The sequence below is a fragment of the Copadichromis virginalis genome, linkage group LG6 (assembly GCF_057382275.1).
Source record: "Copadichromis virginalis isolate Kocher_CV1m ecotype Utaka linkage group LG6, C_Virginalis_male_GT1.1, whole genome shotgun sequence".
NCBI lineage: Eukaryota > Metazoa > Chordata > Actinopteri > Cichliformes > Cichlidae > Copadichromis > Copadichromis virginalis.
This window is the reverse complement of record NC_140623.1, coordinates 25,093,921-25,109,417: the sequence shown is the minus strand read 5'-3', so window position 1 is coordinate 25,109,417 and position 15,497 is coordinate 25,093,921. Positions and strand designations below refer to the sequence as shown.

At 38.4% G+C, this 15,497-nt stretch overlaps 1 protein-coding gene across 1 annotated transcript in view; it reads left to right on the top strand.

Moving 5' to 3' along the window:
- Positions 1–3,674, top strand: part of pcdh7a (protocadherin 7a) — a 39,718-nt gene extending 36,044 nt beyond the window's left edge. The window contains exon 6 of the mRNA XM_085459449.1: positions 1,248–3,674. Coding sequence (XP_085315575.1) covers positions 1,248–1,786 — 539 coding nt within the window. The 3' untranslated portion in view covers positions 1,787–3,674. The remainder of the gene's footprint in view (positions 1–1,247) is intronic.
- Positions 3,675–15,497: the final 11,823 nt, after the last annotated feature.

Sequence of the window (15,497 nt, the reverse complement as noted above, 5' to 3'; positions counted from 1 at the left end):
TGTGTGTCTCTGTGTGTGCATGCACTTGTCCCACATATACAGAGTGTTTCTGAGTAATATGTGAAGGTTTTTTTTAATAAAAGCTAATGTGTGTTAGTATGTTATGCCAGAGAACCATCCCTGGCCTTGTCCAAGCATCAGCTACACCAATGAAATTGTGTTTTCACCTTTTTGTGCAAAGTCTTTGTCAAGGATGGCAAGCGACAAAAAAAGTTATTCTTTTGATCTTTTCACTCGTCTTTCCTCTGTATATGGTCATGCCAGGGCTGCAGCAACATCGGCAACAAGCCAGGGTCACTGTGACCTTGGTGAATAACTAGTTCTGTGGCTATCAGTGAGTTTCCAGTTCAATGCTGCTTCTTGCCAGTGTGCGAAATTTTGTTGAGTTTAATACGTTTTTGTCACGGTCAGATGGAGAGACGAATTGAACAGAGAATTCGTTGTGTTGGCTTTAATTATACTGCACAAGTATGTTCTTGTTTGGTTTCGCATGAAGTTACTGCTGCCGCTCTACATATTCAGTAAAACTTTGCTGGCAGATTACAGCAGAGATATCTAATTTCTTGCGGTAAATTCAAGTGAAGCCAAAGTTAGAAGCTTTAACAGGAAATGAACACATTACATGACATGACAAGACATGAAAAGACAAACGACTGGTTTTGCATACATAAGGCTACAATACATCAGCATTAAATCTCTGGTAGTCTTGCTAACCTTTGGAAAAAAGCACTGGAGGAATGTTACAAATACACATCCAATCAATTCCTTCCACATAAAGAAATTTAGTCTTGCCATTCAAATTCCTGCTGATGAATTTCCTTTTCTTTTCAGTATTTTTTTCTTTTTCTTTTTTTTTTTTGCTTTGACCTCAACTTTTACCTTTAATGTAATGCTGAACCGCACCTGATTTTTTTATGCATTCTTTGGATGTCAGCAGTTTTTCTTTTTGCTCCAGCAGCATTTTTCCTTTAATTCAACCCCCTCCTTTGCAACCTTTGTCTAAAACCATCTTTTTAAAGCTATTTTCTGTCTTCCTGTCTCATTGTTCAACTCTCCTTTCTCTCTGGTACTTTTTATTTCCTTGTCTCCTCATCATTTGGTGGTCTAGTGTGTGGCACCGTGAGTCAGTTCATTGTGACATTCCCCTTTCACTCTCTTTTCGCCAGTGTTTTCATTGTGATATATTACTTGTTAAATTAAGGCAGAGATGTCATTTAACTTCTTTTGTTTCTTTTTTCTGTATCCAGATGCTAGACAGCTGCCAGATGTAGCTTTGACAGGGAAGTGTACCAGGGAGTGTGATGAGTTTGGCCATTCTGACACTTGTTGGATGCCTGTCCGCTCTTCGGCACGGCCGCGTCAGCGCCACGGCAGCGACCCACCACGACTCTCGACCTTTGCCCCCGGAGATGACAACAATAACCTTCGCGGTAACGACCATGAGAGTGACAGTGAGAGTGCGGGAAGCGCGGGGAGCTCCGAACCCGGAGTGGTCGTCAGTGGAGAAGGTCAGAGATTACCTTTAGCCAATGGGGATCCGCTTGGCACCCTGGGTAGGGGAAACCACAACAGGAATATGGGTGATCACAACCGTAACCTTCTTAACCGCAAGATGACTTCTGCATCCTACGACACATTTAGCAGTGCTGGTTTTGGGAGACGCCAACAAGAGGAGGGAGGGGGAGAAGGCCAAAACCCACCTGAGGTCATACCACTGACGCGGACAGGAGGGGACTACAAGACCACATCCTGCCTGACCTTGTCACGCCGTGAGGTCTACCTGTGACATCCTTGCAGTCCTCACCACTACTTCCTTTTCCGTAACAAGAGGGAGGATTAAAACTTCACTGGCAAGTCATCAGCGTGAAAGGACTTGGAACCTGGGAAGATGTGAAACTGTCAGAAAAGATGTTTTCCAAAAATACTTTTTGATTCTGACTAATATTTATAGGCCCTTAAATGTAGGAAAAAAATTGGATAAACTCCTAGGAGAACCCTGAACAGAAAGAACACTTTCTAAAGCATTTTTCTAAATACTGGTGAAAGTTACCTACAGGCAAAGCTCCTCTTATGACAATGTGGAGGAGGACAATCTTCTCTTCTTTTTACCTGAATCTGATGCATGCCTGACCCTATCCCACAGAGGGAACTGTATGAAGAAGAAAGAAGCGGAGACGGTGTAAATTCTGATGCTATAAATTCCTGAGTGCGTATAAAAACTGAGTCTACAGCAGACCAGATTTGGACTCAACTGGTGAGCCATCTGCTGAAAAACCACAGAGGTTTCATCCAGTCAAAACAGATTAAAAAAGAAGTGACGGGTCTTTGATTGAGTTATTTGAATCTAATTCAAACCAATCAATTTTTCTAATGTCTAATCAACTGTATCATAACACAAGAGGGGGATATTAACCAATCAAACTGCTCATGTCTTGAGGATTTTCTGTCATAAATAGAGCATAAAGTACCACCTGAGTGTGATCGCCGTAATGTTACACACTAGAAAAAAACGTCAGTTGTTTAAAACACATACGATTCAGAACAAACAGCAACAATGTGAAAACAGACTTTTCTTACAATCAAATGTAATTTTTCAGAATACAGTGTCCTCATAGTATGTCAGTAGTGCCACAGTATTCGGGCGTGTGTGAGAATATATGTTTATTATTTTACCTTTACACCCAGTCTGTATGTATATAGTGTATGTCAGTATTTGATAAAACAGCAGCGTTATCTCTCCGCTGCTGTCTTTCGTTGAGTAGACTGGGGTGCTTAGTTCATTGCACATCTACGGTATCCTAACGGTGTTCATGTATGATAAGTGCTCTCTCACGCACACGCGGACACATATGCACTCATACGCATGCAAGCGCTCATACACTGAGCATAGCATGTAAACACAAACATACAGTGCATTTACAGAATGTGGACGTGCATAAGGCCACCGTTTATGACACGAGTCAGTGGCTGTGTAACATAAAGTATGTAATAACCTGCATTAACTTTCATACAGAAAAAATTAAGAACAGGCAAACACAACACACACATACACACAGCATATTTAAACATAAGTCATATAAACGCAGTGCATAGTTCATGTGCACTATGTATGTATGTGCTTTTTTATCATAATTTTTTAACATTATCATTGAACTAGCTGTAGCATTTTGCCTGCTCCCCTCCATCCAGTATTTAAACATGAAATGTATTTAATAATTATTCATCTCTGACTGATGTGTGAGACTACATTAAAGGGAATTTCAGTGACATCTACTGTAAGTGACGATAGACAATGTGAAAACCGGAGCTATTCTGCTGTACGTAGGACTCATAGAAAAGACCAAACTTCTATAGCTTCTGTAAGAAAAAAAGGAAAGAAAAAAACTGCATGAAAGAAAGATTATGCTAACTTTTTTTTCCTCTCTTTTTTAAACCACATGCTTTTTTGAATACCACGCCTATTTGGATACATCTGTACTAAATGTGTGTGCTCGCGGGGAAATGGAGATAATGATTGCAGCAAGGGAGTTAGCTTCAGTGGATGAGATCGTTTCTTCTTTATCGTGGAGAGAGTTTGAAGTAACCTTGGGCCCTTTCGCTCACTTTGGCACAAAGGATGCCAGAGGCTATATATATATATATATATATATATATATATATATATATATATATATATATATATATATTTATATATATATATATTAAAAAAAGAACATAGTGAATTGGGAACGTAAGACTTGTGCTGCGACCCGTTTCACCGCGCAGTGCTGACCTGAACACGCCCATACTGCTGTGCTGAACTGCACAGATAACAGACTCCTTCACATTTTGTCCTTCCCATCAGCTACTGCACGACTTCGACACACTCTGCTGCATTGGGCTAAAGAGTGGGTGTGGATTGAGGCCAACACATCTTAATTCCCATCATCAGTGTGTGGCTCAGTGGTGTGATAGGGATAATAGGGTTAGGTCGTCCCTGTGGTCTTAATGAGTTTCTTTTCTCCTCTCTTCTCCTCCCTTGATCTGTTCTGATCTCATTAATGTCTGGATAGAGGAATGTAGCACTGCTGGAAAATTGCTAGTGTGTCTCTTAATTTTTCTGGTTGTTTTCGGAACATAAGAGTGAACTAAGACATTTTAAAAAAAATGTGTAGTAAGGTTCAGCTTACTCACAGAGTCGCGGCTTGACTGTCACCTCACTGAAAGATAACTGGACTGGAAATGAAGCAGGAATCATTGTGACACCTCCTTAGATTTTACAAGGATAAGAACAGCTCCGTGTGTGTGGATACACTTTGTATACCTGTATATATCTTTAACTTCAGTTCACTCTTTAGCTTCAGGTCCACTGATGTATTTACTCCCAAAGCCTTCATTACTCCCATATACCCCAATATGGCTGTTTACTGAGCTCTGTTTTTGATGGACTGTGCTAAGGATGTAACAAAATTCAAAGCCTAACATTTGGGATTTTTCGCTTCTTGGAGACTTCATGGGGATTGAAAACAATCATAATATCCTGCATGGTATGTTCTGAGAGACAAAAGGACACGTGCTCATTCTCTGGGAGAATGAGTTGAGATAAATGGTTTTCAGACCCTTAAAGGGCATCAAGAACCCGTGGAGAAACCAGTTTGTGAGTTTTGCAAAGAGACTCTTGAGACAGCCCTGCCTTTTAAAAGTGGCAAATATTTCTTCAAACTGCTGTTTTATGGCAGTTCCATGATGGCACCTTTCAAACACTTAAGAGTGGATTTAAGGGAACTTTATGTAAATGAATCTGTGTGGGTGTGTCTCTTTTTTTTATACTGCACGTTTAAACATGAAGATGTTTCAGTCTACTGCGAAAATGAAGAGGGGAGAGAGACAGAGAAAGGCATCATGTCTGAGATCTGCCACCTACTAATCAAGACACTTTTGAGAAGAGACACTTCAGTGGACGCCATGTACCTGTCATCCCCCTTGTGCTGTTACCCTAGCCATGTACAAATAAAGTACACTGTAGAACAGACAACCGGAAACCATAACAAACGATGGCATGCTTAAGGTTCAAATCTGCACTTGATAAAAAAAAGGAAAAAAATGTTATTTTTGTTTTCCTCTTCTTTGTTTTCTTTACCTTTAGGAATTGGCTCTGTTTCTTTGCCAATTCCCCCCTGTAATTACATAATGAACTAATTGCATTTGCTATGATGTGGAAGAAGAAGAAGAGCTCTTGACGAATGGTTTGGTATGAAGATTAATCATGTAAAAGTTTGACTTTGACATTAAAAACTTCAGACATACCCATTGGCTGTTAGCACTTTCACTCTGTTCTCAGATTATTTCGCACAGTAACAATGAGAGCAACAGCAGGTGTGACACTTGTAATGACACCAAGCAAAATAACTTGCAATATTTTTTTTTTATCAAGAACTGAGCCAAATGTTGGCAAATTTATTCATCAATAAAGTCATTACTTACAGCAAATGGAAGCCTTACTTGAAAGTGGTACAAAACTGGAGACAAGGCCATCTTTATTCAAGGTCAGCTTGGTCCAAAATCTCAGTTTCATAACAGCAAGCTGCAGTTAAAAACTTCAGAACAATTTTCTAAGCAGGCTGAAGTGTGGAGGTCATTCTCCCATTTACATCTTCCAAAGTCAAGAACGCCCAGTGAAGTTTAGCTTTTGTCTGCCTTCCTGTTGAACCAACAGCACCACTGTCACGCAATTATATGTCATTTTTGCAGCTGGCTGATATCTGAAAATTAGATTATCACAAAAAAATAAGTTTATCACTAAAAGGTGGAACAATCTATCAACTTTGAAATATTCTGCACTGGACCTTGTTACTAGAAAAGTTTAAAATGTAGAAGCAATTTGGATTTGGACTTATCTGAAAATGCTTCACAGGTGTTAACTGCTACAAAGATTAGCGTGAAGGACTTTAAAATGTCAAAACGAAAAAGAAAGGAAAAGAAAAATGAGAATCTGTGTTTGGTTTGAGTATGCAACGCTGACACCAGATGGTCATGCGTGGTACGTCAGTTTCCTGGTAGAGCTTTTTCTCTGTGTCATAACCCCTTTAAACATGCAGAAGTGAAGTACAGTAATATTTTTAAGCAATTAAAGGCATTAACTTTACATTAAAAAACATGTCATTTTAATTCAAATGACTCTTTTCACTGAACCAAAAATATTTGCTAAAGATTTAGATGTAATAAAATATCAAAATATGATGTCCCTGAATCTTGGAAATGATCCTTTAAGAAAAGAAGGTTCTTCGAATTTATGTGATACACAATATATTTTACATGATAGCTACGATAACTATTTAAACATTACTTTATTGTTCTTGAAAGGAATTGATAATTTCAGAAAACAAGCACATTTTAATATTTGAGTACCCATTATCAGGGGCATCGCAGCAATTAAAAGTTGAATCCTGCACTCTACTCTGTTTTCCATTGTCACAGAACAGCATGTTTTCTCCTGAACTTTGAGCTGGTTACAGCACTCAGAATTTAATGCGTTCCTGTTTCACAATTAGATTTTCAAACAATTCCAACTAATTACTAAATTACTTTTGCTGTTTGACAAAATTCAATTCAAATGCATCTTGTTTTATTTTTTCCTCGGGTGATGGCTTATAATAATCTCACATTTGATTTAAGGTTCAGTGAAAAAAATGTCAATTGATGGACTCTAAAGTCATATAATTGTGTGTCCTTATTATCATCAATTAGAATAATCGCTTGTATTACTATGCAAGTGTGTCACCCATTCAATAAAAGGCTGTTTTCACCTGGAAAAACATTATGAAGTGCTGACCTCAGTTTTAAGTTTTCAGGAAATAGCCACCTAGATGTATTTGCATTCCACAGAGGACAAATTCTTATGTAGCTGGTAATAAAGTAATAAAAGCACACATTGATTAAATCATTTAAAAATATTAAAAACCTTCTTTGAAACATCAGAACCATCATATCAATCAACTTTTACTCATATAATAAGCACTAGCCATAAAAGGTTTTGTAAATGATAATTGAATAAGAAATTGTCTGTCATCCAGAAAAAGTGTTAAAGTTAAACTCTTCATTAAATTCAAGGGATACATCTGATGGATGTTCATTTTATTGATTTTATAAAGATAGAAGAAAGTGTTGCGATTGCGCCCGGTGAAGTAAATCCCAGCATGTTAACCTCCTCACACACTGCCCAGCAGTATATCAAGTGGTCTTTGGAGTTGTCAGGTGTTTTCAAGAGCTTAAGCTCACTCTTCTTCTGAGTGACAGAAAGCTAGATTGAATTGCCTTTGAATTGGCTTTACATGCACAGAGAACCTTGGGCTCATTGCTTCAAAGTGAAAAGACATATTCGTGTAATATGTTGAAATTCGCCTGTCTTATTCGTTTGTGCTTTCCAATGAGAGGGGTTTATTTTCAGATCCTATCAGAAGGTGTAAGAGTAGAAGATGTAAAAAGTTCTGCAACTTATCCACACACACACATACACAACATTCAGGATTGGTAGAAGTGAAGATAAAGCATTAAGGATGCGATAAATTCTGTCAGTGCAATGTTCCTATGTTAAGGGGAGCCTTGCAGCAGAGCTGTAAACACTATTTCTCGCCAATATGCCAGACAGATGATGTGAGATTTGATCCTCCCCGTCTTCCTCGATAGGCTGTCATTTATGTCTTTTCATCTTTTCATGGTCACACCAGCCTCAGCTCATCAAAGCTGTGCCATCAGCATTCTTGGTAGGAACAAGGAAGCAGGAAATAACACATATACAGCACATTTTATATAAAAGCGCATCTTTTAGCATGATGGCATCTGCCTATACCTGCACGATAAAAGTTACTTTTCAGATGAAAAGTGGGTTATTCAAATGTTCCTAAATGTTTATGAAGCAGGATAAATATGCCAATTATATATTTCTATGAAATATGTAATATATTTGACAGTCCTCTGCTGTGCTTAGCTTTGCACTTGCTGTAATGTATGAAGACTGCATGGTATGTTTTAAGGCTAATTTGCACAGTATCAATGTCAGTTTGGTTTCTGCTGTCAAAGTAAATCCAAACAAGTGAGAATAGTCATTACTGTAAAATGCATTAACGGCTTCTTCATGTTTTAGATGAAGGGGTTTCCATGCCGATGGAAGGCTGCAAGAACGGTCTTGAACGAAAAATAAAAATATATGCAGAAAATGAAGCGATCACATTGCAGAGCCATGCCGTACCAAATGTGCGATGTCACAATGGTCACTATACCAGGACTTGTTATGATGAATAGGTTTCAGCAGGGAAGAAAAATACGCAATGCAGTATTTGTGGCAAAGCGGAACAGGTGGAACAGTTTTTCATAAAGATAAAAGAGAAACAGCTAAAACAGCATTTAAATTCATTGGTACATGTTGTTAAGGTTTTGCAGTTATACATCCTGAATGAACACATTTATATTCTGTCCATTCTTTTTAAAGGACTTTTAAATTAAGGATTCATTTATACACACGTTTAAAAGTGAACTTAGGATTTCCTCACTGCATACTGATGAAATCTAACAGAACCTTTCACAGCCTCTGCTCTACTTTTATGTAACAATCATGTGATTTTCAGAGAACTCACTTTGACACTCACAGAGTAACGTTATTTCCATACTTGCAGGACCGCACTGCTTAGATTGGTGTAATGGTCTCAAGGCGAGACCACTTTTCAGTGTTTTTAATTTACCCCATGGGTCTCCTCAAATGTGTTTACTTTGTTTGTGCCATTTCCTCACAGATAAGTCTGAGCTCATAATCCGTAGGAAGTAATAAAAACCCTCTGTGTGTGCGTGGTTGTGTGTGTGTGTGTGTGTGTGTGTGTGTGTGTGTGTGTGTGTGTGTGTGTGTGTGTGTGTGTGTGTGTGTGGCTGATGACCTGCAGGTGGTGACATGTGATTTTCTGTTTCAAGTGATTGCAGGGATGCCATTGCATCTCCTGATTGACCATTTCTTTGGGTTTCCAAATGTTTCTTCAGTCCTTTGTTGTTTTTTTGTTGTTTTTGTCTTTATCCTCACAAAAGAAGGTTTGGGGGGGGGGGGGGGGGGTTCACTTGTGTAGCTAATTCAGAATCAAAGTTGTGACAGCTGCCCAGTGTCGAAATTTTACTACATGTGGTTAAGTTTGCATGTTAGTAAATAACACCCCCACTCTCTGGTCTCTTGCACCGTGAGATAGGCTCCAGAGCCACCCTGTGAAAGCCTAAGTGGGATAAGCAGTGCCAAAGGAGTGACAGATAGATACGTTATACACTTCATTTCTATTTCCAGTAATTCGCTTTGACTGTTTTCATTTGGGGGATAAAAAAGTACTGTAAAAACTGCTGCCCTAAAGCTTTATTTAAAAAGTTCATCCATATAGCAAATGCAGTCTCGTCTGTTACTCAAGTAAAGAGGACACCAAACATTGTTGCTCAAGTTTAAATCAATCTACATCCATTTCAGATTCTGAATGCCTCGAGAGTCTAGACCATTTTCCCCAAAGTTCAGCATGGACAGCATCTTATTTAAAGAAACTTTTGTCTTTCTCAGGCAGATGTGATTTACTGCTGTTAAAAGCATTTGATGATGACACATTTAACATGGGGATGTGTAATAATGTCAAGTGGTAATGCCATTAATAATCAAACTGCATCCCTCTACTTCCTCCTCAGAAGGCAATCATCATTTTTGTGGTCTTGATAATTTTGTTGTTGAAATTAGGACTATAGTTATGATCCATACTATCTCTGCAAACATGTCTGTTTTAGAGCTACGAATAATGGACCATTCATTACCGCGTATTATCTTTTGTTTTTGGATGTCACTCAAAATATCGTCACGTTCTAAAGAGAACTAGCAGACTTTTTTGTTTATTGCACGGATGCTGGATGCAGCTCAAATATGCACTGCAGGGGCCTATGTGACTATCAGTAGTAGGACGAAAGCACAGCTGGCTCAGTAATTTGCCTGGATGCAGTCAATCCTCTGTTATGCCCAAGAAGCGGTCTGTACTCTTTCAAGGGATGGGAAGTCATTGCATTGTTATGGCACCTGTTCAGACTTGTGTAAACTCCACGTACACACAGCCACTGTTTTACATTTCTGTGATTTCATCGCCTGCAGCAGAAAATCGGAAGACATGCATAATTTCAGCCTCAGAAGCTCAATATTACATCCCTTTGGTTTACTCCCAGAGCAGATGGCAGCAGCAGCATGCAGGTCTCTGTTGGTCTCTGTGAAGGTGATGTTGTCTGGATTCAGTTCATCTGTACTAGAAGCTAGAAAATGTTCTTTTCAAATATATATATATATAGTCTGCATGATGTAAATTAAAAATCTCCAAGCAAATAAAGTTTTAGTGCGAAGATCAAATAAATGTCAAACTATGTGCTATTACTAGTCTGCTTTATTGCTTTTACAAAATACCCCTATCTGTTACATGCGACATAAAATTAAAATCTTTGACATTTCAGATTGCATATGATGAACATCTTTCTGACCTTTACATTTTTTATGATCATAGAAAGGGTAAGTGGCTCCACTGTTTCTAAAGCAAGCCCCAGCACTGCTCTCCCTGCAGCATTTAAAAACTGTTTATTCATTTATCACTTTCACACCTGGTCTCCCTAAAACACAACATGGTGTTTTAGGACTTTAGAAGGCAAACACAAATAAACTCTGGGACACTATAACGAATGCAACTGATGCACAGAGAGTGCAAAAGCAACCCCAATAAAGCAAACTCACTAAACAGCGCTTCCTTTGAGAAAACACTTGAGAACAAGTGATATCAGTCTCCAGATGAAACGTGGAAATTAAGTGAAGTAGAAGTAGCTGGTATTGTTGAGGACCACAATAAAGGGAAATGAGCCTCCAAGGAAACACAGATGGGTGTAGATATTATACAGATGCAGCATAATTAATCGTATGTAGCGTTTGGATGTACATGGCTTTTTGTCGTGCTAGTTGATATGTTTTGCGTAGCATTTATTGCTTACTTTAAGATATCATGTGACATCTGTGAAAGTTCGCTGACTAATGCTGTGTGAAACTAATATGAGACAGTCTGCGGTCCATGCTGTTCCATGTTAATGGAGCAGGAGAAAACTACATAATGGCTGCTTACTGTGTAGTTCACTACACTCATGCATCGGGATAAGTGATGTTTAAAACAGACTCACAGTGGATCACTGCCAGTCAATGCAAAGTTGTTCTGAGTGATAACCTTTATCCTGACATATCTATCTCAGTGTTAGTGCTCTTTTCCAGGATCACACTGCTCCAATCCATGGTCCCCAATGTGTAAAAAATATATTGTCAGTGATATGCTATCTCCTTCGCAGTCACCAGTCACTCTCCGCTCAAACCCCTGTTAGAGATTTTGGACCGCCTTGTTAGACAGCACTCTCCATCGCTATCATCAAAACACTAAATGAGGAAATATCTTCTGGTAAAACGGTGCTCTATCCCTCCAATGGAGTTTCAGACATTTTTATTGCCAGGGGCCCTCACATAGGCTGGGAAACTGTCTGGGGTGTACTGCACTTGTCTCCTGATGAAAGCTGTCTCCACCACCCTGAAATGGGTAAGCTGTTAAGAAAATGGGTGGATGGATGTTATTGCCAGGGCACGTTCAGGCTGTTCTGGCATTGCGTGGTCACCCAACAACAAACTAAGGGACTTTATGCGGGCTTTTCTTTTCAATTGTGGCCCATCTATAGCCTCTCTTTCATGAGTATTTGTCACTGTTAAGAGCCTGCCAGCTATAATATAAAAGTTGTGAAGGAGCACACGCTGCCATCCAGATGAAGTCCTTTCCAGGGAAAGGCCTCGCTTATTGTGATCTGGCAAAACAATGCTAAACCACATTCAGAATGAATAACACCAGCATGCATGGCACAATATTAAAGGAGTCCAGATGAAAATCCACCCTGCCTGAAGTCCAGACATGTCACCCTTTGAAAACATTTGGCACATTAAGAAATGAAAAACAACAAATGAGGCCCCCAAACTGTTGAGCAGCTGAAATCCTAAACAGGCATTTGAAAAGATCGCTCTTTCAAAGCTAATTGCTCTATGTTCCCCAATACTAAGTGGGCACTTTTAAAAGAAGAGGTAATAGGGGATGCAATACAATGATAAAAATGCCGCCTGTCACAACTTTTTGAAATGTGATGCTGTGGTGAAATTTTAAATATAGCATTTATATGTTCTTTAGCCATCCCTTCTTTCATTTTCAAGTTTTAGGAAAATATTCAAGTTGAAGGTAAAAGAGGAAGCGTGCAGACCTAAATAACATCTAACATATCTGAAAGTTATGTCCTTAAGAAACCGGGGGACAGTTCCTGAAAGACCTGAGACAGGATCTGAGACATGCATCTGACCCGTATTCTATTCACCAAAAGCTCATCCGAAATTGTTCACTGGAAGTGATGGCTGTCAAGAAGCAGTTCTTAAGGAAGGGAAGAAGGAAGAAAAGAGTGAGGTATGCCAGCAGAACACTATCAGTCATGGATTGGTTTCCCCAGAGCCCGGACCTCAGCATTATTGAAGCTATGTGGGTTCGTCTTGACAGAGAACAGAACAACATCCAAAGAAGAGCCTTGGATCTTCTTCAGATAGCCTGGAGAACTATTCCTGAAGACTATATAAAAAAAATTACAAGGCAGCTTGCCTAACAGAGTTTATTCTTTGTTGAAGAATAAAGGCAGTCATACCAAATATTAACTTTCAGGCTCATTAAAATTTTACAAGCTATGTTTTTACCATATACACTATATGTCCATCTATCTATTTCACTTAATCCTTGCACCTATTTCCCATTTACCCAGCAAAACATAAAGAAATGAGCAGCAGCTTGAGACTTTTAAACAGTACTAGATATTTGTTTTACAAACAACAAACACTGATAGTTTGCATATTTGATATGTTACCTTTGTTCTACTTTTAATTAAATGTAAAGTTATTCAGAGTCAGAGTTCTGTTTTTGTTTGTTTTTTAAACAGTGCTCCATCTTGTTAGAAATAGGATCATCATACTGTTTAATCACATGCACCTTTTACTTGAAGGTAATAATAATAAATCATCTTTATTAAACAACAATTAATCAATGACTATATATGAAGGATGTTTACTTTGATTATACAACCATTATATGGGAGTAGCTAATCGATAACAGGTAATTTGTAAATGTAAAATGGAGAAATATGGAGAAATATGATGAGAGGTCAAATGTGACATGATATTTGGATACAAACTATAACATGATATTCAAAATCCCCATATAACAGTACTGTTTTCTAAATGTTGCCAATACAAACAAAGGCAGTAGACTTTTAAGCACAGCTTTAAAGATAAAAGACACTTTGTGAAAGTTTAACCTTATAAGATGAGATCAGAGGTCCAAAGAAACAAGATATTTAGCGTTGTAGATCAGTCTCTATATCTTAAGTAACATAGTTTTTAGTAGATATTTAGCATTATTATCACTTTGTCCTTCAGATCAATCGAGTTTGAAGGAGAGGTTAGAGGTCAAATTTTACATGATATGTTGAATCTCTATGCCATATCTCTGTGAAGGTTCTCAATCTCAATCACCTTTATACTATATGTTAGACCACACTTGTAAAAATTATAGTTTCTATGTTATAAGGCTTTTTTATAAGCTGACCTCGGCGTATGTGAGGTAAATTTTAATGGATTGTTGACCCCATGCTTGAAATATCATGTTTACAGACACTACCAAAAAATGTAACCTCCTTGGTGGCAGAAACAAACCTTATTTCTACTTAATGCATTATTAGTTACATAATTAATATAATCTTAAGAAAAAAATGATTTTCATTATTATTATTTTTTCAAACTTACAATTAATTTACATATTTTGTAAAAAATTAAAATCAATAGCTTTCTTTGATTCAACTTGTAACTTTATTCCAAATACAATGCAAATTGTTATTTAACAGCTTATTTAACAATATTTTGATTTTGATATAAAGTAAACATTATTTGTGTTGTATTTTTGTGATGAAACTGATATAAAATACTTGAAATAACACAAAAACCAGCCAGCCCAGAGACATAACCTCTCCACCATGTCCTCTGTCTGCCCTGGGGCCTTCTTTACATGTCCAAAACACCTCACCTTGAAGGCACAGACAGGGCATCCCAGTCAGTCACCCAAACTACCTCAATTGGTGCCTTTCTATGTGAAGGAGTAGCGGCATCCAAATGAATATCTCTAAGGCTGCACACAGACCCCCTTCATAGGAAACTCATCACAGATGCTTGCATCTGTGATCTTATTCTTTCAGTCACTACACAGAGCTCCTGACCATATGGGACGGTATGGTCACATTAGCCGTCAAATTGACTGATTCTCTCAGCTCTCTTTTCACCACAGCAGACTGGTGTAGCATCCACATCACTGCCAAGACTGTACCAGTCTGTCTGTCAATCTCCTGCTTCACTCTGCTTTCACCCGTGAACAAACACCGAGGTACTTAAACTCCTCCACTCGGGACAGCACCTCATTCTGGGCACTCCACTCTTCCGTCAGATAAAGGTGACACCTTTGTCAAGTAGATTGTCCAGCCAAATATTGGACAGTCACATCGGCAGATGGAATTTTCTTCACTCCCAGGAGGGATTGTGGCTTGCAATATAACAGCATCAGCTGTCCTTTTCATGTGTGGCATAACCAGGGCATCTATCTGTCTCAAGTAGATCTGGCAATGTCTCCAATGTTCTGATGACTTCCAGTCTGGGAAGTTCCCCATCAAGATGATGAATGCAGTAATAGCATCTAAGTTGACACATGACAGGTACCCCTGCCTCCCTTGATATTATGTGATACTTTAACTTAGGACAAACAATAACTGAATAAATCAGTTTGCTAAAACTGCAACGGCAGAATTGGGTTCTTTTTAAAACATCTGTATTTAAAAAAAAGATTGAAAAAAGAGATATAACAAAAATATAACTCCTGGGGCTTCATAGAGCCCAGTTAGTGGGATGACAGTTAAGGATACACTTAAATTAACTCTGGGAAATGATGCCTCAGATGTGCATAAAAATACTGCTAAAAAACCTCATTGGTACTGATCTACTCCATCATAAAGTGAAAGGACATCTTTTAGAAATACACTTTTACTCAGACTACTCTGAAGTAGCACAGCTTTCCAGCACAACCCAACATTCTGCCATCATAGACATGAAAGGCTTTTTTGTCAGACATGGAACCCCACTGTGTGCCTGCTGTCACTATTGACTGTAAACTGGATAGGCTGTAAAGCAGCAAGAGCCATGTGTACTGACAAAAAAACATCCAGAACGCCCTCTGCTGACCTTTTCCATATTGCACACAGATACAGAAGAAATCCAATGTTAAAATACAGCTTCTCTAAATTTTGAAAAAAGAAACCTAAATCAGACTTTTTTAGATTCTTTCTACTACATCCTGTTATACCAAACGTTTTTGTAATGTGCC